General features: G+C 38.9%; 1 protein-coding gene across 6 annotated transcripts; it reads right to left on the minus strand.

The window, feature by feature from the left end:
- On the minus strand, positions 1 to 20,578 carry si:dkey-81h8.1 (uncharacterized). 6 transcript variants are annotated; one of them, XM_023295041.3, is made up of 9 exons: positions 20,343 to 20,578; positions 15,626 to 15,728; positions 15,185 to 15,298; positions 14,957 to 15,013; positions 13,811 to 13,948; positions 6,602 to 6,649; positions 6,349 to 6,462; positions 4,296 to 4,394; positions 1 to 1,943 (listed from the first exon to the last, which is right to left on the minus strand). In XM_023295041.3, exons 2-9 carry the CDS (start codon positions 15,719 to 15,721, stop codon positions 1,836 to 1,838), a joined length of 774 nt encoding a protein of 257 aa, XP_023150809.1. In that variant the 5' UTR covers positions 15,722 to 15,728; positions 20,343 to 20,578; the 3' UTR covers positions 1 to 1,835. The 6 variants fall into 6 exon arrangements, with proteins under 6 accessions (XP_023150809.1, XP_023150801.1, XP_023150784.1 ...); XM_023295033.3 differs by having other exon boundaries at positions 1 to 1,946; positions 15,626 to 15,722; positions 20,343 to 20,576; XM_023295016.3 differs by having other exon boundaries at positions 1 to 1,946; positions 20,343 to 20,575.
- Positions 20,579 to 21,659: the final 1,081 nt, after the last annotated feature.

Here is a 21,659-nt window from a genome sequence, read left to right on the forward strand (position 1 = left end):
TGACCAAAAATTTTACTTGCTTTTATTGAGCAGAATATAATGTGACTTTATGTGTGCATGCTAGAACAGATTTACAACTAATTAAAAATGTATGTTGCACAAACAAAATAAGCTATCTAAATATAAAGGTAGTGTAGTATAACATTACCTGTCTGAGTGATCTACTTTTTAAACATTATTTAATCAATATACAATTTATAGAAGTGACAGTAGCTTAGACCTGGTTACTACTTTGAATTCAGCAAGTTTGAGGCAAAAAACAAAACAATAAACCCCAGCAAACTCTTCCTGCAACACACACTTCAGGAAATTACCAGGATAGGAAACGTGAAATTAAAAATTCAGTATATGCTGTATGCACTCGTCTGTAGTAATGAAACTACATGAAGAACAAAGAATGTACTAATCAACATCACAGTAGTGAAGGTGAGTAATGAGAGTAACGATATTTGTTGTTTCATTTTCACTGTGATTAAAATGTTCTTACATTCATTTACAGTTAATCATGCCATCCTATAGTTTCCACAAACAACTCCAACAATACTAAAAAGCCGAACATAAATGCAGTGTCTGATACACATCTGAATAGCAAAACAGACTGTGGCAGGCAGCCTGGTGGTAGTCTAAATTTCAGGACTAATGATGTCAGATTGTACTACGAAGCATGTTTGACATAGCCACGCTTTCTTAGTGTTAGCTGTCTCGACAAACCCAGGTTAACTGTGCACCATCGGCCAACATAGTGATCTAGCAGGTAAAAAAGAGAGCACCCTTGTGACATCACAAGCTCTGTCTTTAGGCCCAACAGAACTCGCTAACCCAATAACTCGCAATGTGGTACACCCCTCAATTGTTCCCAACTGCTTGCATTTTATGAAAATCAAGTGCTTGAGCCTCATTTAATGAACATCAACAAGTACTGTAGTTACAATACAATTTTTAGATCAATTTGTTTCTTTAAGTTCTCACTGTAGCACTTTTCTGTGCAATCACTGCAAATGCAGCAGGAGGCTGGAGACCAGAAGCTAATTAGAGAAACCCAGACAATAAGCAGTTGGCTAGTAGTTACCATGCAGGAAGAGTTGAACAAAGTGCATTACAGGAAATTAAGGATACTGTGTTTTTTGACCTCGACTTAGAGAATGGACCAAAAAAATCAGATCAATTGGCTGCTGGAAAACTCTCTCAAAAACTGATTTTGGAGCGGCCTCAGGACAAGTTTAAAATAGCACTGATTCAATAAAAACAGTAAAGACAACAATAATGTTATTTGAACAGTCAAACATGTTTTAGGCAAGAGATGTTTGAAATTTTTAAAAGCAAAATAGTGACAGGTTACATATTGAATATGCACACACTATTAGTGGAGTTAACATATCCTACATTCTCTGTGTTCCTTCTGTTCGCTGTGTCAACTTCGGGTTGAGGTTGAAAATTTCCTTGTCTTTCTGTTATTTTTATTTCTCACTACACTTCTTTAAGTGACCTTAATATTTGAAGAATACATAAACATTACTAGTAACACTGATCTATATCATAACCAAGACACACAGTGCTGTAGGTTCAGCAGTGCTAACACTGATGCTGTGTTCATGTCATGCCAGAAGTAAAAGGATGTAAAACTTGCTGTTACATTAACATTTACTTTTCCAAATTATTATCATTCGTATTACCTGAGACAAAGGCCATCAACAGATTTGTTCAAGGTAACTGTGTCCATATTATAATGACCACTCAAAGGCTGACTGGATTATTTTTTCCCAATTGTCATTCATATTTACTCCTCATCCTGTCACTGACATGACATGACACCACAGGGAGCAGTGTGTTTGAGTTCAGGGTTCTGTGTCCACAGCTTCAATTGGCTCCACCTGGGGTTCAGTGGGTGGAGTGGAAATGTCCTCCACCTGCTCTGAATTAGGTTCCGTCACAACTACAGCCACCTGCTGACACACAAAAAGAAGTCAAATGTGAACATGGTTTGCAGAATATACAAAACATATTAAATTGTACTTCAAGGGTGTAGTTGTATATGCTCCCTTTTGGCAATATTATTAGGAAACATGGCACAAATTTCCATTGTTATGTAGATGACACCCAGTTATATCCATGCACTTGTAATTTCTGGGCTGGACTATAGTAATTCCTTATTATCAGGATGTCCCAGTAGCTGTCTTTAAAAACCTCCAGCTGATACGAGTTCTGACAGGAACTAGTAACAGAGATCATATTTCTACCGTATTAGCTTCTCTTCATTGGTTCCCTGTGAAATCCAGGATAGAATTTAAAATCCTGATTCTCACGTTCAAAAGTCTTGATGACCAAGCTCCATCTTATCTTAAAGACCTTATTGTACCATATTATCCTAACAGAGCTCTTCGATCTCCGATTGCAGGTTTACTTGTGGTTCCCAGAGTTTCCAGAAGCAGAATGGGAGGCAGATCCTTCAGCTATCAGCTCCTCTGTAGTGGAATCAGCTCCCAGTTTGGGTTCAGGAGGCAGACATCATCTCTACTTTTAAGCATAGGCTTGAAACTTTCCTCTTTGATAAAGCTTGTAGTTAGGACTGCTCAGGATCACCTGAGCCGTCCATCAGTTATGCTGCTATAGGTTTCGACTGCCGTGGGACTCCCATGATGCACTGGGCTCCTCCCCTCTACTCTTGTCTCTCTTTTTTCCATACTGTTATACACTACTATTACATATCACTAACCCTGTGTTTCCCCCGACGTCCTGTGTTTGTTCTTTCTCTGCAGGAGTCTGGATCTGGAGCTACACGTCTCTGATCTGCAGTTTCTGGCATCACCGACGTCCAAAATGTTTATTGTTCTGTTTGTGTTGTTTGTCTGTTCTCCATCTGTTATCCTGCTATGTCCACTCTCACTCCAACCAGTTGAGGCAGACAGCAACCTTCCTTGAGCCTTGCCGTTAAAGGTTTTGTCCATGTCCACATGCATATCTGTGTTGAAGAACAATAAAGGCTTCCATGCTCATAATTGCAGTTACTTGAATGACTGCTTGATGCTGGCTTCCTAAATGAATCAGTCCTCATAGACCCCATGTTAAAATGTGCAGCTTTAGAGCAAAAATAAACACGTTTACAGTCTGGTGCAAAAAACTCTTCGGGTCTCCAAACCCAATATCTTGTTCATGATAACTGTGCGAGGGGTGAACATTTGTATAACTTGCCTATTTAAATTGTATTAAGAATTAAAAGTGTAGTTAAGGACATGGCTGCAGGAGTGACAGGTGGCTACTATTAAAGGACCAGAGACATGTGCATAGCCTCCCTCAGTTCTACTTTCATTCCACCGCTTTTCTCTTTTTTTTTTTTTTTGATTAGGGATTTAGGAGGAGACAAGCACTGCCAAGATAGTGAGAGATGGAGCAACCACACCAACTCTGCATTCCAAATTGCATATCTTTTCCTTTTCCTTTCAGTATGTACTGCAGATACCCTTACAAGGTACGGGCTGTTGCATGAAGTATGCATACAATTGGGACGTATTACTTGTTCTGCCTTTAGGTTTGACTGTTGCTCATATATATGTTGCAGCCTGTAGTGTGAAATGAGCTGTCATCTGTGCGTTGGCGGTGGCTTACGCTTGTTAGTTGAGCAAGACACTATGACATATGTGATGTATCTTCTGTTGCGCAGAAGGAATTATGGATCTGAATGGTTAGAAAAACATGCTGGATTGCAAACTGCAAAATGAGAACAGATGTAGTAGGACATGGTGGTATTTTTTGCATACTGCACAAACTATGTATTGGGTGTAAATCTTTGCCTGTCATGTTAGACACCATGATAACATGGACACTGAAATACACACTGAGCTTCAAAACCACTCTAATAGAAACCTGTTGGTGATGTCACTGAGACTGGCCATGGTTTAGGGGGTAGGTTGTCTACTAATTGTAAGGTTGCTGGTTTGATACTCAGCCCCTCAAATGTGTGGAAGTCTCCTTGGGTAAGACACTGAAGCCCAATTTGCTCCTATTTTTTGAATTGAGTGATAATTACCTCCTACAGGACAATTTCGCAGACTTCTATCTTCTGAGCATGCTCTATAGATGTCTTTCCATTATCTCACAGAGATTAAAACCTCCCAACCCCAGCCTCCCATTCCAAATCGTAATACAGTATAACCCCCCGGTGTACATGGGTACATGGCAGCACAAAAACATAACTATATAGCAATACTGATATGCTATCATTATTGATCCTCCAACTTTAGCACACAATAAATCAGTAAAATACCAAATGGGACACTACAACAAATAACTTGTGGTACCTGAGATGGTTCAGCTGCAGCTGGAGTGGGATGAACAGCCTGCACAGCTGGAACAGGTGGTGGGCGTGTCTGTGGATAAGCAGGTCTCTGGCTGGGTGCCTACAGGACACACACATGCTTCGTAAGCAGTAGTTTTGCTGTAGATTCAACCTTCTACCAAACGACAAACATTCGTAATATCAATATCAAATGGCTCCTTTCATTTTAATGTTTCTTTATACTCTATCATCAAAGCTGTAAGATGAATTAATACATACACTCCCCTTCAAAAGTAGTGAAACAGTGAGACCAATTCTTGTATTTTTGTTGTAGACTGAAAACATTTGGGTTTGACAAATGATGAATATGAGAAAAGAGGTTTGGGATCATAAGCAGATCATTTCTTTCTCCAAACTTTAGCCTTTCCATCACTTTGGTAAAGGTTGATCTTTGTCTCATCAGTCCATAAACCTTTGTCATAGAAGTTTTGAGGCTCATCTCTTTTGGTGAACTCCAGCCTGGCCTTCCTATTCTTCTTGCTAATGAGTGGTTTACATCTTCTGGTGTAGCCTCTGTATTTTCATGTTTCATGTTCATGAAGTCTTCTGTGAACAGTACATCGTGATACCTTCACTCCTGCCCTCTGGAAGTTGTTGCTGATGTCACTAACAGTTGTTTTAGGGTCTTTCTTTACAGTTTTCACAATGTTTCTGTCTAAAGCCTTTTCTGGTATTATGAAGTTGATCCATGGAGATCTCTTAAAATGATTTTGGGACCAGGTATTTTAATATTATGTCCACTGTTCTTGGATTAAATTTGCAACCTTCCCCATTGATTGCTATATTTGGAATCCCTGATGCTTATCTTGCATTAAATTCTTAAAAAAAAAAAAAAAAAAAGGATATTTTAGCTTTCACACCCCTATTGGCAAGACATTGCTTATTATTACACTGGAAATCTGTCAACTATCCTTCCATCTCCCAGTGGCTTAAAGATACCATATTCTTTCTAAAACTTGAGAAGATAAAATATACTGTGAGAGGATGCATTGAAAAGTATTTTCCATAAATGGCAACCGTTCATCTCATATTTTTACAAGTTTGAACTCCCCAACTGAATGTGTGCCTGTTTCTGCGTCTCATAAATCTTGAATAACCAATATTGTATGTTGGTTATACTGTGCTAAGTTGAGGTGGGATGGGGTGAATGGGAGGGTGGTTATGTTATTCCCAAACTAAACTGTTCTCTTACTTAGTTTGTTTTGCTTTTGTGTGCATGTGTGTGCACAGATGTGTTAAAGTGTTGGCATATACCTATACATGTACGCACTAATAATGGTGTTAATAATACAGCTGAGAGCCTCATTACATTCTGAACTGTGCAAGCATCCTTCAAGCCAGAGCGCAATCTCGTTTTCCAGTTTTTTCCCCGACACAGCTAAACTGTGCTTATTTTTTGCCCTTTAAGCAAACGCTATGATGTAGTAGGAGGTATAAGTCCAACACCGAAATTTCAAAAAGAAGTCTCAAGACCAGTATTTTGTTTGAAGTATCTCCCATTTTTACCAGAGTGATTGGTCGAACCCTACGAATTATATAACTGGTGGGCTAAAAATAAGCTACGGCTAACAAATAATACAATAAGCAAAGATATGTTGTTTACCAATGTATTGGTGGTAAGTCAAACAAATTTCACCTGAGAGAAAATGTGTTTCCTTCAAAACGTAATTGAAAACACTTAGCTGTAAAAAATAATAACTCCAATCAAAACCGTGTCATACAGTATATCTTTAACAGGCTGAGTGCACTCCTGTAAACTACAGTCAGTTCCTGGCAGATTGTAATTTTTGTCACACCACCGGCATAGATTTAGGACCTGCCTTGACTTACAGGTTGCACAGCAAGGTAATGTAAAGATATAACAAGTAAGCAGTTCACAAAACCAAACAAGATAAAATCTGCAGAACTATAGATTCATAAATGGCAGTTTAGGCAAGCTATGTCTGTGTGTCTGTTTTGGAGTATTCCTGCTCCCTGCAGGTCACTGAATGAGATTTGAAGGTACCAGAGCTCACCTGGGTTCCACCAGCAGCTAGGACACTGAGTCCAAACAGCATGGCAGTGATGCAGATCAACAGCTCCAGCACCAGAAAGATCACCAGTGTCCCCAGAATCCCATCAATCAACAGCTAGCCAGAGAAATCCAAGAGCATATGTGGTCAGAGAACTATGCATTTCTTTCTGTGACACTAATCATTCCATAAAAATAGAAATGTGAAAGTATTACGACATCTTTTTCTATCAGTTAAAGACATTTCTGTCACTTACTTTACACTTTTGCTCGATCAGCCCGGTGCATTTCCTGAAACAATGTTGCTGCAGTGGACAGTAAAGACAAAGAAACATGGAGTCTGCTTTTTCACAACATGTAGTTTCAGCTATGAATTTATGTGATTGTACTACAGGAAAAGTGTATCTCAGTCATACATCAGTGATGCTGTTCTGTGTGTAATCTGTGTCCTCCACTGCATGAAAACTATTAATTAATCCACAAGCATGTGGGACTTGATAATATTTTTCCATAAACAATGCTTGGTCGAAATTATCTACCATGTGAAAACAACCTCAAATTGTTCTTTAAAGTCCCACTATAAGCCATGTTTTTTTGTTGTTGTTGTATCTATGACATATACAACATGTTAATGCCAGGGCCATATTTACAAAGTATCTTGATGAGTCCTCCTGTCATTCAAAGATTGTAGCGAAGTGTTTTCATGTTTGTGTATGAAGTTTAATGAAGCAAAACCACCTGGGTCAATATATAATTGAGGGACTTTTAAAGTCCATGGGATATATCTTGCATACATTTTTATTTAGAGAAAAAAAACTAATATTTTTATGTTCATTGTGATCATGCCTTTACAAATTCCATAATTATTTATTATGGAAACAATCACTTATTAATAAAAAATGAATGAATATCACTAAAATGTCAACTGAATAACCGTCCGCATTTAATAACAACCACCTTCTAATTAGCTAAACAATAATAAAATGAAATTATTCAAAAACAGTTTTGATTGTGTTCCTTTTATTAAGTTGAGATAATCATGACTGATATTTCTTTTTTGGCAATATATCAAATTTTATATGAAAAATAACAAATTGTATCTGTGTTTGAGAAATCACTTTCAACTAAGTTACCCATTACAAAAACACCTCTCAAGAAAGTGCGTTAATTCGAAATCACATGACCTGCTCCACATGATGTCATTTCCTCCTGAAGAAAAGACTGGCAAGACTCCAAGGTATGTTCTTTCTCCTCTTTTTTAGTTATTTAATTTAAAGTTGTGTGTGAGTCAGTGTGGATTTATCGCATGTCAACAATGTTACCACAATATCTTTATAAAAAAGTTTCAGTTACAATTTTATTAAATTGTATATATAATATTGAGGAGAATCTTGCTCTAAAAATGCCATGTGGTGTTTGGTTATAGGCGGCCATGTTGATTTTATGCCTGAAAACAGCAAAAATGTCAACTATGTTACCTGTCAACTATGTGACCCTGTAAAGGTAACTTAGAGGACTAAGAGTAACATAGTCGACACTCATGATGTTCTTGTAGTTTTCAGGAGTTTATTTAACCCTCGTGTTGTCTTCGAGTCAAAAATGACCCGCCACTATGTTTAGGAGCATAGAAAACCCCAAAATGACCTTTTTTCAACTTGAAATTCAATTGGTTTTCCTAAACTGACCTCAACACAAAAATCATCTTCAGGTCATTTTTGACCCAGTAGTTAAAAATCACAGCCAAAATGGACTAAAACACACAGCCACATCACATACACCTCTAAAACCACAGATGCGCACACACATGCACGCACGCACACACACACTCAATGATTTGCACATTACTGATTGATCTCAGACAAACTACATTGCAGGTGCATCATCGCCCATCTACGACCCCACACAACTCAAGTTCACAGACAAAGTATGCAGGCACACATGCGTGCACCGCACTCACGCATGCACACGCACACGCACGCACGCACGCACGCACGCACGCACGCACGCACGCACGCACGGACACACACACACACACACACACACACACACACACACACACACACACACACACACGCACACACGCACGCACACACATGCGTGCACCGCACTCACGCACACACGCACACACACACGCACACACACACGCACGCACGCACGCACACACACACACACACACACACACACACACACACACACACACACACACACACTGATACTTCCATGGATAAAGGGGACTTCATCAAGCTTGGCCATGTTCTTGAGTGAGAAGCCAGTTGGGGAGGGTGTTCTGTCATTGCATTAGTAACTCCTACAGGTTGTCCAGGGCGCCTGGGAATCATTAGGTAATGCCAACATTTGATTTAGGTTCTGACATATTAGTGTAATTAGGATACAATGGCTTGCACTATTTTGTTTTCAAAATGTTGGAACAATGCAGTACATATATTTTGTTAAATGTTTTGACACAGGGCTGCACAGTGGCGTAGTGGTTAGCACTTTCGCCTTGCAGCAAGAAGGTCCCTGGTTCGCGTCCCGGCTTTCCCGGGATCTTTCTGCATGGAGTTTGCATGTTCTCCCTGTGCATGTGTGGGTTTTCTCCGGGTACTCCGGCTTCCTCCCACAGTCCAAAAATATGCTGAGGTTAATTGATTACTCTAAATTGCCCGTAGGTGTGAATGTGAGAGTGCTTGTTTGTCTCTGTATGTAGCCCTGCGACAGACTGGCGACCTGTCTAGGGTGTCCCCTGCCTTCGCCCGAGTCAGCTGGGATAGGCTCCAGCCCCCCCCGCGACCCTAGTGAGGATTAAGCGGTGTATAGATAATGGATGGATGGAATGGATGTTTTGACACAATAGAGCACTATGTTTTTTACTCAGTGTAATGCACTTTTATTTTTTGCTCAATGCAATGCACTTTTGTTTTTTGTTCAAAAAACACTATTTTCAAAAAAGTTTACATAGTGCATTTTTTGTGGCAGCAATTTGTCATACCATTGTTGCTGTTTTTTTGTAGGTTAGGATCACTGTTTAAGTTTACAATGTCTGTGTAAGTTAATAAACTTGCAAGTGATGCATGTAAACTAGTCTGAGTCTGTATTATTTGTTTATACCACAATGATGTCAAAAGGTCTTAATTAAATCCACAAGAGATGGAATATGCAGTTTGCTAACATACAATAATAATTTATATAGTTCATGATTTTGTTATTTGATGAATAAATCATGATACTTTTTCATGTCCAGTCAACTATGTTACTTTTGTCAACTATGATACCATGCTGTCAACTAAGTTACCATTATGTTTCTAAAAAAAAAAAAAAAAAAAATTGTTGCCTAAACTCTAAGTAAAAAACTTAGAAACTTAGTAGCTGTGAAATATGTAGCTCAGTATAATTTAATCGAGAAAATTATCATGAATCTCAGGAGTTTTGGGAAAAAATATCTGGACCGTTAACTGCGTTCTGTGAAATTAGGAGTTTTAATGCAAAAAAAGGTGCATTTTCTTTATTAATTGGGGATTCTAATTGAAAATGTAGGTAAGGGGACACATATTTTTTTAAGAACAATGATTTGTTTAAATATCTGACATTTACCCAAAGTTAAAACTTTACAGTTTTTGTCCGTAACATAGTTGACCAAATAATGAGTTAACGTCTTAGTTTTTTAAATAAATATCTGAAATCAGTTATGCCTGAGCTTGGCAATTAAAGAAAACACAATATTTCAGGAATGCTTTGTAACGAAAAATAATAATGTATTAGAATTTTTTTTTTCCAGAATTTTTCAAACTCAAAAAGTCCCGCAATTATATATTGACCTGCCTATTATTGTCTAGCTGGATGTAGCATGCTCTGAAGAGTTTTGATCGGGGTTTAGAATGCATCATAGTAGAAAAACAGCACTGGTAAAAGTAACCAATGATCTTCTAATAGCTTCAGACAGTGGACTAGTTTCTATACTTGTTCTGTTGGATCTCAATGCTGCATTTGCTACAGTTGATCACAACATCTTACTACAGAGACTGGAACATGTTATTGGGATTGTACGAATGGCACTAAACTGGTTTAAATCATATTTGTCAGACAGTTTGGTCATGTTAATAATGATTCTTTCACTCACATCGGAGTTAGGTATGGAGTTCCACAGGGTTCTGTGTTAGGACCAATAATGTTTACTTTGTACATGCTCCCCTTAGGCAATATTATTAGGAACACTGTATATATTTCCATTGTTACGCTGAATTATATTTATTTTGCCATTATCATACCGTTATCCCAACAGAGCACTTCGCTCTCGAACTGCAGGATTACTTGTGGTTCACAGACTTTCCAGAAGCAGAATGGGAAGCAGGGCCTTCAGTTATCAGTTCCTCTGTTGTGGAATCAGCTCCCAGTTTGCGTTTGGGAGGCAGACACCGTCTTTACATCCAAGATTAGGCTTTAAACTTTCCTGTTTGACAAACCTTATAGTTAGATCTGCTCAGGATCATGTGAGCCGTACATTAGTTATGCTGCTATTGGTTTCGACTGCTGGAGGAATCCCATGATGCACTGGGCTCCTCTCCTCTACTCTTCTCTCTTTTTCTTCCATACAGTTATACACCACTATTACCTATTAGTCTACATTTTCCTTGAAGTCCTGTGTTTGTTCTCTCTCTGCAGGAGTCTGAATCTGGAGCTACATATTTCTGATATGCAGTTTCTGGCTTCACTGACCTCCAAAATGTTCATTGTTGTGTTGGTATTATTTGTCCATTCTCCATCTGCTATCCTGCTATCCCGACCCCAACCTCTCCTGCTATCCCCCACCCACCTCATCCCAACTCTCACCGGCTAACTCTAACCCAGCCAGTTGAGCAGATGGCTGACTTCCCTAAGCCTGGTTCTGTCTGTGTTTTTATTCCCACCCCATTAAAGGGTTTTTTTGGTTCCTTCCCACCGTCGCTGACTGCTTGCTCATAGGGAATCCAAAGGCAACGTTGGATTGTAGAGCTCTCTGTTCCTATGTGAGGTGTATGAGATGACATATGTTGTGAATTGGCACTATGTAAATTAAATTGGATTGAATTTACATGGTGAAATCATTGGAATGTGTTTTCTTTATAGAAATGAAAATCAAGTCCCTATAAGTGATGTAAATCATTACATTTTCAGGTAAATACATGTTTCCCATTAGGGATTGGGTTATGGTTAGACAAGTAGCAGTTATAGTTAAAGTACTCTCAATTAGCCAGTCAAATCTGTAGAACATAATGGTAAATAATGATAGGTGGAATTCTTGTGGCACAACATCTGCATGCAGTGAAGCACTGCGGTTAAAATGAATAATCCACTGAGAAAACAACAACAAAGAACTAGCGGATCTGCCTCACTGCATGATCCAAATCCTCTGCAAAGCTTTCAGTTTCAAATTCATTTTCAGTGTGGTAGTTTGCTGCCTGGAGGCTGCTGTTGCCGTTGTTTCCTGGGGCAAAGAAAACAGTAATGTATAGATAGTGGAAAAGGGGTATAATGCTGACTGAAATGATTGGCCAATGGCAGACTTATACCCACAACCCATATCCGGTGAGTCATATTACAGTTAGGATTACAGTAAGTCTCCAAAGAAATGAATGCTAGTGCAATGTCCTCTGATGTAATGGATACATGACTGTGTTTTTTGCTTTTCTCAACAAAAATTTTGTTCAATCTACTTTAAAACTACTGGGTGTATTGCTGGGGATCCAAGAACGTGCAGTGTTAAATTTGAAGTCATTTGGTTCTCAAGAAACAACAATAATACAATAAAAACATTAGCTATCAGTTGGTGACCATAATAGAGCTATGGCAAATCTGTTATGCAATGATGTAACTCTGAAACTGTTGTGACATTCTGTAAATTGTTTCAGTTATCTTCCATGCCCAAAAATACTTTTGCCCCTGACTATTTTAACTGCATATTACCCCAGTGATGAAATGACTCCATGACATAAGTATTTTCTGTTTTAAGACAAACACTAACGTAAAAATATTGATTCCCCAGTTCAAGGAAAGGGCTGTTATGACATAAAATGATTGAAGCAATCTTTGTGTCATTTTAGTTCCAGAATTTTTCTCATCAGGCATCTGACAAATAGGGTGTACTAGTAGTAGTAATGTCATAACACAGTGGTGGTGTGAAAATTAGATGATGATGATTGAATAAAGTATTGAAATATTAATGAGAAGTAGAGAAGTATTTGATATTTATCTGTTATGCCCTCCACCTCTGATGCCAGTTAGCGCCAGGTTCTCCCTTCCCTCTCCCTTCCTCTCTCTCTAAGTGGGCGTGAGTGTGGTCTGTGGTGATGTCTACTGGCATTCCCACACTGACTACCTCCAAGTGGGGATGATCAGCTGCACCTACTCTTCTCACCAATAAAAACCATAAACTACACTCTTGTTGTATCCTTGTTGCCCTGCATGTGAGTCTCTGTACCGGCACCATAACATTATCAAGTACTAAAAAAATATCTTTAGAATAATTGGTAAACTATTTGTTTAATTGTTTAAATAACAAAAAAACCCAAACATTCATCCATTATCTATACACCGCTTCATCCTCATTAGGGTCATAGGGGTTGGGGTGGGGGTGGGGGTGGGGGCTGGAGTCTATCCCAGCTGACTTGGGGTGAAGGCAGGAGACACCCCGGACAGGTCACCAGTCTATCACAGGGCTACATATAGAGATAAACAATCACACTCACATTCACACCTATGGACAATTTAGAATCACCAATTAACCTGATTAACCAATCTTTGGACTGTGGGAGGAAGCCGGAGTACCCAGACAAAACCTACGATTGCACATGGAGAACATGCAAATTCCATGCAGAAAGATCCCAGGCCCTGGCTGGGATGCGAACCGACGATCTTCTAGCTGCAAAGTGAAATTATACTTCGATAACTGATTAAAAAATAATCGCTATATGCAGCGCTAGACTACTTTATATTCAATAACAGGAAGGGGCCATGAGAAATGTATAAGCTTATTATGGTGGCCCGTTGTGGTGCCCATTGTTCATATTTACACATTATTTGTTGTAGCCGTGGAAATAAATTTGACTTGATTTAACCTTGAGAGGACCCTGCCAACATTGTTTCAGTCTTGCACCAGGAAAGACTCGTGTTTTTACAAACATAGAGAGCACATCCTAGTACTTTGAGCACCAAAAATGAATGTTCTAATTGCACCAATGTTTTGTTGTTTAGACGAGCCAATTTAAATCCCAGTAACTACCTAAATGCATCTTAAAGATATAATTTCTTGATGTTAGTCCTAATGAGGCTGTAACACAACCTTATACAGAGCCAGTGGAAAAACAATACATTTTTTAAGAAGAAAAGTGTTGTCAAAGTAGCAACTAATAATACGTCTATTCTGTTTTATTAATAAAATCTTAAAACTAATTATTTTTATATATTCTCTATATTGTGTTTAAAGACAATACCACAGCATGTAGCTCCAGTCTGCGGCAGTGTTCACAGTGGTAAGAGTCTTGGCGATAAGGGAGGTGTTTGGACATCAGACCCAGGGCAGCAGTGGCAAATGCTGCACTGATGAGATGCAGCACCAGGACAAATTTGACCTGCAAACAGTAGCAGTAGAGTTCATGTACATAGCATCATTATACAAACTACAGATCATATGACATCCTGTAGACTGATCAGTCAAAAGTGGAACTTTATGGAAGACTTGCTAGACCATAAAAGGGCAGTTCATGCTCGAAAACCATCTAACGTGGTCGGATTAATCTATTCTCAGAAAAGAAATGCCTCCATGGTGATGTAATAAACTGCAGTTGTTGGGGGGAAATTACTTTTCCACAGGGGTGATACTGGTTTGCAATAAATCTTCAGCAAATCATAATTTAAAAATTGCATTTTGAGTTTTGTGGGTCAGCTCTGTCTAATACTAAATAAATATAAATATAAGTTTGATGATCGGAAACATTTAAGTGTGGGAAATATGCAAAAATAGACGATATTGGGAAGGGTTCAGATACTTTTTCACGGCACTGTAGCATATAGTTTAAGCTCTATATAACATTTTTTAACACCTGAAACCCCCTTCATTTACTGAAGAAGACTGTGAGATGTGGTAGATAAGGTCCTACTGGAAATCTTCAACCTGTCATTGGGCCAGGCTGTGGTGACCACATGCCAGAAGACAGCTACATTCATGCCAGGATGAAAGGATCAAGCAGTAACTTCTGCCCTGTCACACTCACTATCATTGCCATGAAGCGTTTAGAGTAGCTAAACATGAGACACATAAAGAGCTGCGTTTTTCCTTACAGCTGTCAGTTTACTGAACTCTAACTTCAGCTGTTGATCCCAGAGTCTCTTAAGATGAAGAGGAATACTAGATGAAATATTCCAAACATTCTCACATCAGAAGCAACAGAAAACCTATTAAGACTGAGTACACACAATGCAATCACGTCAGCCGTCAATACTTTTCCACTGTGAAACTAGAGTGCATTGTTGAATGAGTCTAGCTAATTTTGTGTGTACAGCAAGGGTCTGTATCAATGTACAGCACTTGAGATGCTCAAAACAATTCTGGTTTGATTTATATTGTAAGACAGACTTACCCAAAACAGAGTAGGTCTCCTCCCACTGTGGACCAACACTGAACCAGACAAGGTCACCTGGAACATTACAATACAGTATACTCAGACACAGCATTTAGGAAAAATACCAACAAGGTGTTAATATGAATGAATATTCAAGTATTAGGTAAATAAGATAACAATAAAAATGCTGTGCACTGAATCTCAAAGTAGCAACTGAAAGTTTCCATTCAGTTTCCTCTGAATTACCTGTATGACAACAATCAGGAAGAGGGCCACATCTCCTGTGAAGTGAACCTCATGGATCTGGAGCACAGAAGCACTCAGACAGAGAATCAGTGCCCCAATCACAATCTGGATAGCCTGAGGGGTTGTAGGGGAGAGGTACAGAGCAGGTAGACGAACTAATCAGTACATCATGCATTCATACATGGAACAGAAATTCAGAGGTCCTTACTGAGAAAAGAGCACTGAAATGGTCCTTTACATGTAATTCAGAATCCAAATTTTCCTCTCAATTGCTTTTTTCTCTGTTGGACTCCTGAAGCACTTGCATAATTGTGATGTAATATGTCACATACAAAAGTCAGCTGTTACTTCTTATGAGATGCATGTACGCACAAAAACGTAAGTATGAATTACTGACTAACAGGTATGTTGTATGAAGTTTGAAAACAAACTTTTCCTCACCCCTAGAGTCTTGGGCTCCATTTTGAGGTGGGACTGCAGCTGGCGTGCAGAGAGGGTCCCTGCTGCCGGCATCGGTTCTTTATCGTTATAATCCATCCTACAGCTCATGGAGAAACAGCAGGTTTCAAGAGAATGTACACCAAAGAAGAGCATGCAGAAAAGAATTTAGCCAAAGAGAAAGATCAGTAAAATAAGGGAAACCATTGGTTCAATGGTTTTTGAAGAAATTGAGATAAATACGTTGTCAGCTGTGTGGAAATATACACATGTGCATGTCAATGACAGGGTTTACTTAAGAGACTACCCATGCCTATCTACTGCCATTTAATTCAATTTAATTCTGCTGTTTAACAATTGATGGTGGTCAAAACACATAGCAAACATCCAGGGCTGATAAGATTGATATGTGCAAAGCTGATAAATCTAGGTTACAAAATGTCCCAAAAATTGCCTTTTCGAATATTTTTTAAGGAAGAAAAACATATTCAGAATCTTTCTAGGGCCTCAAGGATACACACAACCCTGTTAATGTTTAGGGGATGTTTGCCATTATAAGCAGTCACTGCTCTGACTTTCGTGATAACTTTCGTCACACTCACGATGTCTGGGGACTGCGCCTCCTAGTGGATGATCGCTGAGGCAGCAGTTCATGAATGAAAGGCCGGATTCTGCTCCAAATACACTTTTGTACATTTCCCCGCTGTGGGATCAATAAAGGTTCTATCTATCTATCTATCTATCTATCTATCTATCTATCTATCTATCTATCTATCTATCTATCTATCTATCTATCTATCTATCTATCTATCTATCTATCTATCTATCTATCTATCTATCTATCTATCTATCTATCTATCTATCCTCTGCAGGTTGGTGGGGGTGCTGAACCCTATTACAGCCCAAACTTAAGACAAAAGCCTGAGATCGCCTGTCCATCACAGGGCCAACACAGAGCACACTTACATTCACACCGACAACCAATTTAGAATCAAACTCCACACAGAAATCCTGCTGTGTGGCAACCGTGCAAGCCACTGCACCACTGTGAAGCCCTCCATGATAACTTGCATTAGCATGTCTGCACTAATAGAAAGTGGATGTTATGATGACATTTAATTCACCAGAGGAAGAATAGTGGCAAGCTGATTTTGTGCATCTTTGAATTCAGAGAGTTACAGGACTCCAAACTTCATTCTAAACAGGATCAGGGAAAAAAATAGTGGCAGGGCTTAACAGAAAGGGTGGGATACCACAAATACAATCGCATCATTGTTTTTAATCTAGTGTAGCCTCCAATATCCCAACAAAAATTCTTTTAGGATCTACCCTAATATAAATGATTGATATTTACGCTCAGTAACTTTGGGTAAATATGTATTTTGCCATCAACATAGCACCATAGCAAACAAATGCCCTTCCACCAAGATCTAAACAATACCCAGGTGATAAAAACTACTTATTTTTCCTGTCATGTGTGAACTACAGCTCTATTAAAGCATGAGCCACTAAAGGAGATGACAGGCACTGCTATTGTCAGACAGACTTCTGACACCGAGTTCTTTGACAAAGACAGATAACATCCAGGTATAGAGAGAGTATGTACCTATGATGGAAGTGATTCCTGCCCGTCTATGCTTTAGCTTGTGTTGATGTCAAAGCAGCGTACTATATTTTTCAGCCATATTGTCCAGCTCCAGGTAACACAAAAATCTTAAAACATTATTTGCTGATGAAGGTTAAAGTGGCCTTTGAGTTAAGATGACCTTGTCAAAATGTTTGTATTCAACTCAGCCATTAATACACCAACCTGTCACAAATGCTTTCATGCCTTAGTACAGTAAAAGGTAAAAAGTAATATTTTGTGTACTGGAAATAACAAACAGCAACTTAAGAATAACTCCCCTGTTGCTTTTCACTATTATATAGCAATTTTTAAGCCCCTGTCTTAGCTGCAGCCAGCATACCTGATGTGCTGCAAGAAATGTTAGGTTCATTAAATATAAAGGCGAGGTGGGATGTTGAAGTGCTTTTCATTGTTATCAAAGACTGTTGGTGTGACTCCAGGTCCTTTCTATATGCTTTGCATGTTGTCCTCATGTGTACTGACAACAAGTTTTGAGGAGACACCAAACTGGCTGCTCAGGGCTTAAAACCACCAAGGGTTCCCTAAATGACTAGACTTGCATAGTCTGACTCACCAGACGTACAATTTGAGTATAAGCGACTTCGGCTTTGCTCTTCCTTTCCATTACCTGAATGCTACCATTTTCTTTGCTAAATGAAACAACAGCAACCTCTAGGTAGCAACCGCTGCACTGAAAATTTAAAGTTTTGCAAAGGAGTTGAACCAAGCAAGCATACCTGCCTATTTTGTTTTTTCACTGTATCCAAATGTTTTTCCAAGACAATTCCATCTGTCGCTATTTTGAGTGAAAAACAAAGATTTTGGTGGATCGTTTTCTTCCACCAAAATCATACACACTTTGCTTTTCTCACTCACTTTCCCCAACAATTTCAAATCTATATAGCTGCATGTCAGTAGAAATATAAGCTCATGGTAACAAAAACAGACAGATGAGAATAAAGATACTGGCCGATAATGAATGTGATCTGTTTTCTTAACAGGAGCTGAAGCTGTTTGAAAGATTTTTTTTCCTCTGCGTTTATTGAAAACCTGCAGTACAGATTGCAGCAGGATCCATGTTTGCATCTCCAAAGCAAGACAGAGTTAAATACTCATAATTATTAATTAGCCCCACAGAGATCAGTGTGTACCAGGATCTGATGGCAAGTCACACAATGTCCTTTCCTTCACACCATTCAGGTGAGCTGTCACACAAACAGTCAGAGCTTCCAGCTGAGTTTATTAAATACCATCACAATCCATATGAGCATCTTCAAAGCGAGAGTTGTGCACATTCACGCACTGAAAAACAGCCGTTACTTTATTACATGGTTAGAACTGCATATTGTCCCTAACATGGATAATGAATCAGTCAGGATCTAACAAGTCACACTCTGTACTTTTCTCCACATCGGACATGTGAGCGGTGACATATAATTGTGGTTTATAAGCTATAAGTAAATCATTTGTTACATCGGTCATTCCAGAATTGGAGGACATTTGGACTTCAATAGGTTTGAAAAATAAACCTTCCCTTTTACAGATGACACAGAATCTGCTACATATTCATCAATAATAGGTAATAAACTATCAAAGACTTGATTGGCTCAGCTTACACATCAATGGTACCATTTTTATTTAATGTTTTATTTGTTGTTTTCCAACTCTACTCTAATCACAGTAACGGGGTTGCTAATCCATGCTAATGTTAGCTTTTTCTCAGGAGTAGAAGCTAGATATTTAGCTAGCTGTTACTGCTGACCAAGAGGACAGACTTACTGATGGAAAAAAGCAAAGAAAAAAGTCAAATTAATTAGTCTTTTCCTGATAATATGAGATAGTGACACATTCAATCAAGGCTGACAATGTTATGAAAATATGAAAAATAGAAGAGAGGACATAGCTTTGCTCCAACCCTTCTTTAGGAAAACTGTCTGATGATGTTAATTCCAGCATATCATGTCATTCACTGCTTTCTTATTGTTCTACCAGATAAAAAGGTCATGTTAACAGGGTTGTTGTGGGACACATGCTCCATGCACAATAATTTTTTTTTAAAGATTATGTTGATTAAAAAAATGTTCCCACAATTACAAAAGACATCAATGAAAAAAATAATTCCAAAAAAAGAAGGTTTAAGTTTCATTTTAACTGTTTTATGAGATTCAGTTTGAGAAAAAAAAACATTTTAGGGGGAAAAATATTTTCAAGCATTCTTTTGTCCTTTTTTTTTTTTTTTTTTTTTTTTTTAGATTTGGTCTCAGGACAAGTAAATTTACACAACAACTGCATGTTTTAGTATTCTGTACATGAATGACTTGAAATTTGATGGGTGGGATGTAAAATGTTCTCCAGTTCTGGAATGACCCACATGTGGAGCTCCATCACAATTTAGCTCATTTTCTTTATGAAAGTAATATATGTTGGAAACTTTTATAAATATATATACATACATACATATATATATATACACACACACACACACACACACACACACACACACATATATATATGTCCTGTGAAACCTATGAAAACCTGAGTCTCTCGCATCAGTTATGTCTCTGTAATGTGTCAATGTCAAGGCCACAGGCTTCAGGCTGTTCTACTGCTAGAAGGTACACTGCTGTCTCCATGATAGTTATGGGTGGCGGCTGACTTCAGGAATGTATTACAGTTATGCACTCTACATTTTAAATGAGCCTATAGCTACAAGCACAATCGTTCTTGATAAAATTTCTGGCTGCAGTTTCGTGTCGTTCAGAAAGAGCACACAGAGCTGTGAATAGTAAAACTGTCCGGTGATGGCAGGAGATGCTGAAGCCGGGTAGGACCGCAGTGATACCTGGCACAGCTCCAAAAGCAGCAGTAACAAAACAGATGAGACCGTGCATAGTTTCATGGACCCGGCATCACCACCAAACACTACCACTGTCATTACCTGCCTCACAAATGTGTCCACTCAGACAGTTGGGATGTAAAATGACAGCGACGCTTCGCTTCCTCGGCGCTGTTCTCAGTGACGCCTCGTCCCGTCCTGGCTCACCTATCCTAGTTTCTCCTGCGGAACACAATGCAGTGAACAGATGATCTTACCTCAGTTGTGTTAGCAACTCGTCGTGTTTTTTCGAATGAGGTCAGTGTAGGTAAACAGCCGAGCTGGCTCTGACTCGTCTGCAGGCTGCAGCGGGGTGTGTTCAGGATTCAGCAGCTGGACTGCCCTGCAGCACACTGATACTGCGACTTTTAGTCGACTTGCTGTCTGGTGCAGTTTTCACAGGCAGAGGAGAGGAGAGGAGCTGCAGAGGGCTGCTGAGCATCCATTACGTAAGATGGAACCTCTCTATATACAGTCAAGCCCGAAATTATTGCCCCTCGCAAATTTTGACTTAAAGCTATCGTTATTCAATCAGCATTTTTGTTTTGTTTTGTTTTTGATTGGAAATGACACAGGTGTTTCCCAAAAGATAATAAGATGATGTACAAGAAGCATCATTGTGGAAAAAATAATTCCTCAGCTTTTATTTGCATTTAAAGGTAACTCTAAGTCAAAATTTGCTAGGGGTATGAACAATTTCGGGCTTGACTGTATATACAGTGGTGGACAAAAGTATTCAGACTCCCTTAAAATTTTACACAATCTCAAATATTATCATGGAATATTTGTGGAAAAATCTTATTTTTGTCTTTCAAAAGTTGTGGCTGCATTAGACAGACATAAACAAATACAAATGATATATTTTTTGTTTATTTTCTTTTACAAGAAAAATTAACAAAACTAAATTCTTGACAGTTTCAATGTCAGTTCTCAACATTGGTGGTATCAAAGTCAACAAATAACAGAACGTGTTCAAAACTGAACAAAAAATAAACCATCACATCATCAAATTAATATTTAGTAGTCCTATCATTAGCACGCAGTAGAGCTCTTATCCTGGCTGGCATGTTCCCCACAAGCCTTCCACATTGTTGAGGGGTAATCTTGTCCCATTCTTCTTGAATTACGGCTTTTAGTTCTTCTAAATTCTTTGGTTTACGAAACAGACCTTTTAATAATCCACCACAGATCTTCAAGAGGGCTCATGTCCGGGGATTGAGATGGCCACTTTAAGACCTGGAAACTGTGCTGCTGCAGCCAAGTTCTTCTGACCCTGGATGTGTGGCAAGGATATTGTTGAAACATCAAGTTTTGACCTCGATGGAACAGTACACGTGTAGAAGAGAGCATGTGGGTTTGGAGAATGGCAGATTTCAATGTGCCATCACAGACAGTGAGATGACCAACACCAGCAGCACTCATGCATCCCCAAACCATGATACTGCCTCCACAATGTTTGACAGTAGGCACTGTACATGCTGGAGATAATACTTTGCCTGGTCTTCTGCATACCCTCACATTAGCAGGAGAAAGAT

The sequence above is a fragment of the Amphiprion ocellaris genome, chromosome 15, assembly GCF_022539595.1.
Source record: "Amphiprion ocellaris isolate individual 3 ecotype Okinawa chromosome 15, ASM2253959v1, whole genome shotgun sequence".
In the NCBI taxonomy this organism is placed as follows: domain Eukaryota; kingdom Metazoa; phylum Chordata; class Actinopteri; family Pomacentridae; genus Amphiprion; species Amphiprion ocellaris.

Coding starts and splice junctions, on each gene's coding strand:
- si:dkey-81h8.1 (XM_023295033.3), bottom strand. CDS start 15,721: ATGGATTATAACGATAAAGAACCGATGCCGGCAGCAGGGACCCTCTCT. Junction 15,299..15,625: donor TGGAGCCCAAGACTCTAGGG/GTGAGGAAAAGT, acceptor ACAACCCCTCAG/GCTATCCAGATTGTGATTGG. Junction 6,650..13,810: donor GACTGGAGCTACATGCTGTG/GTATTGTCTTTA, acceptor TGTCCACTGCAG/CAACATTGTTTCAGGAAATG.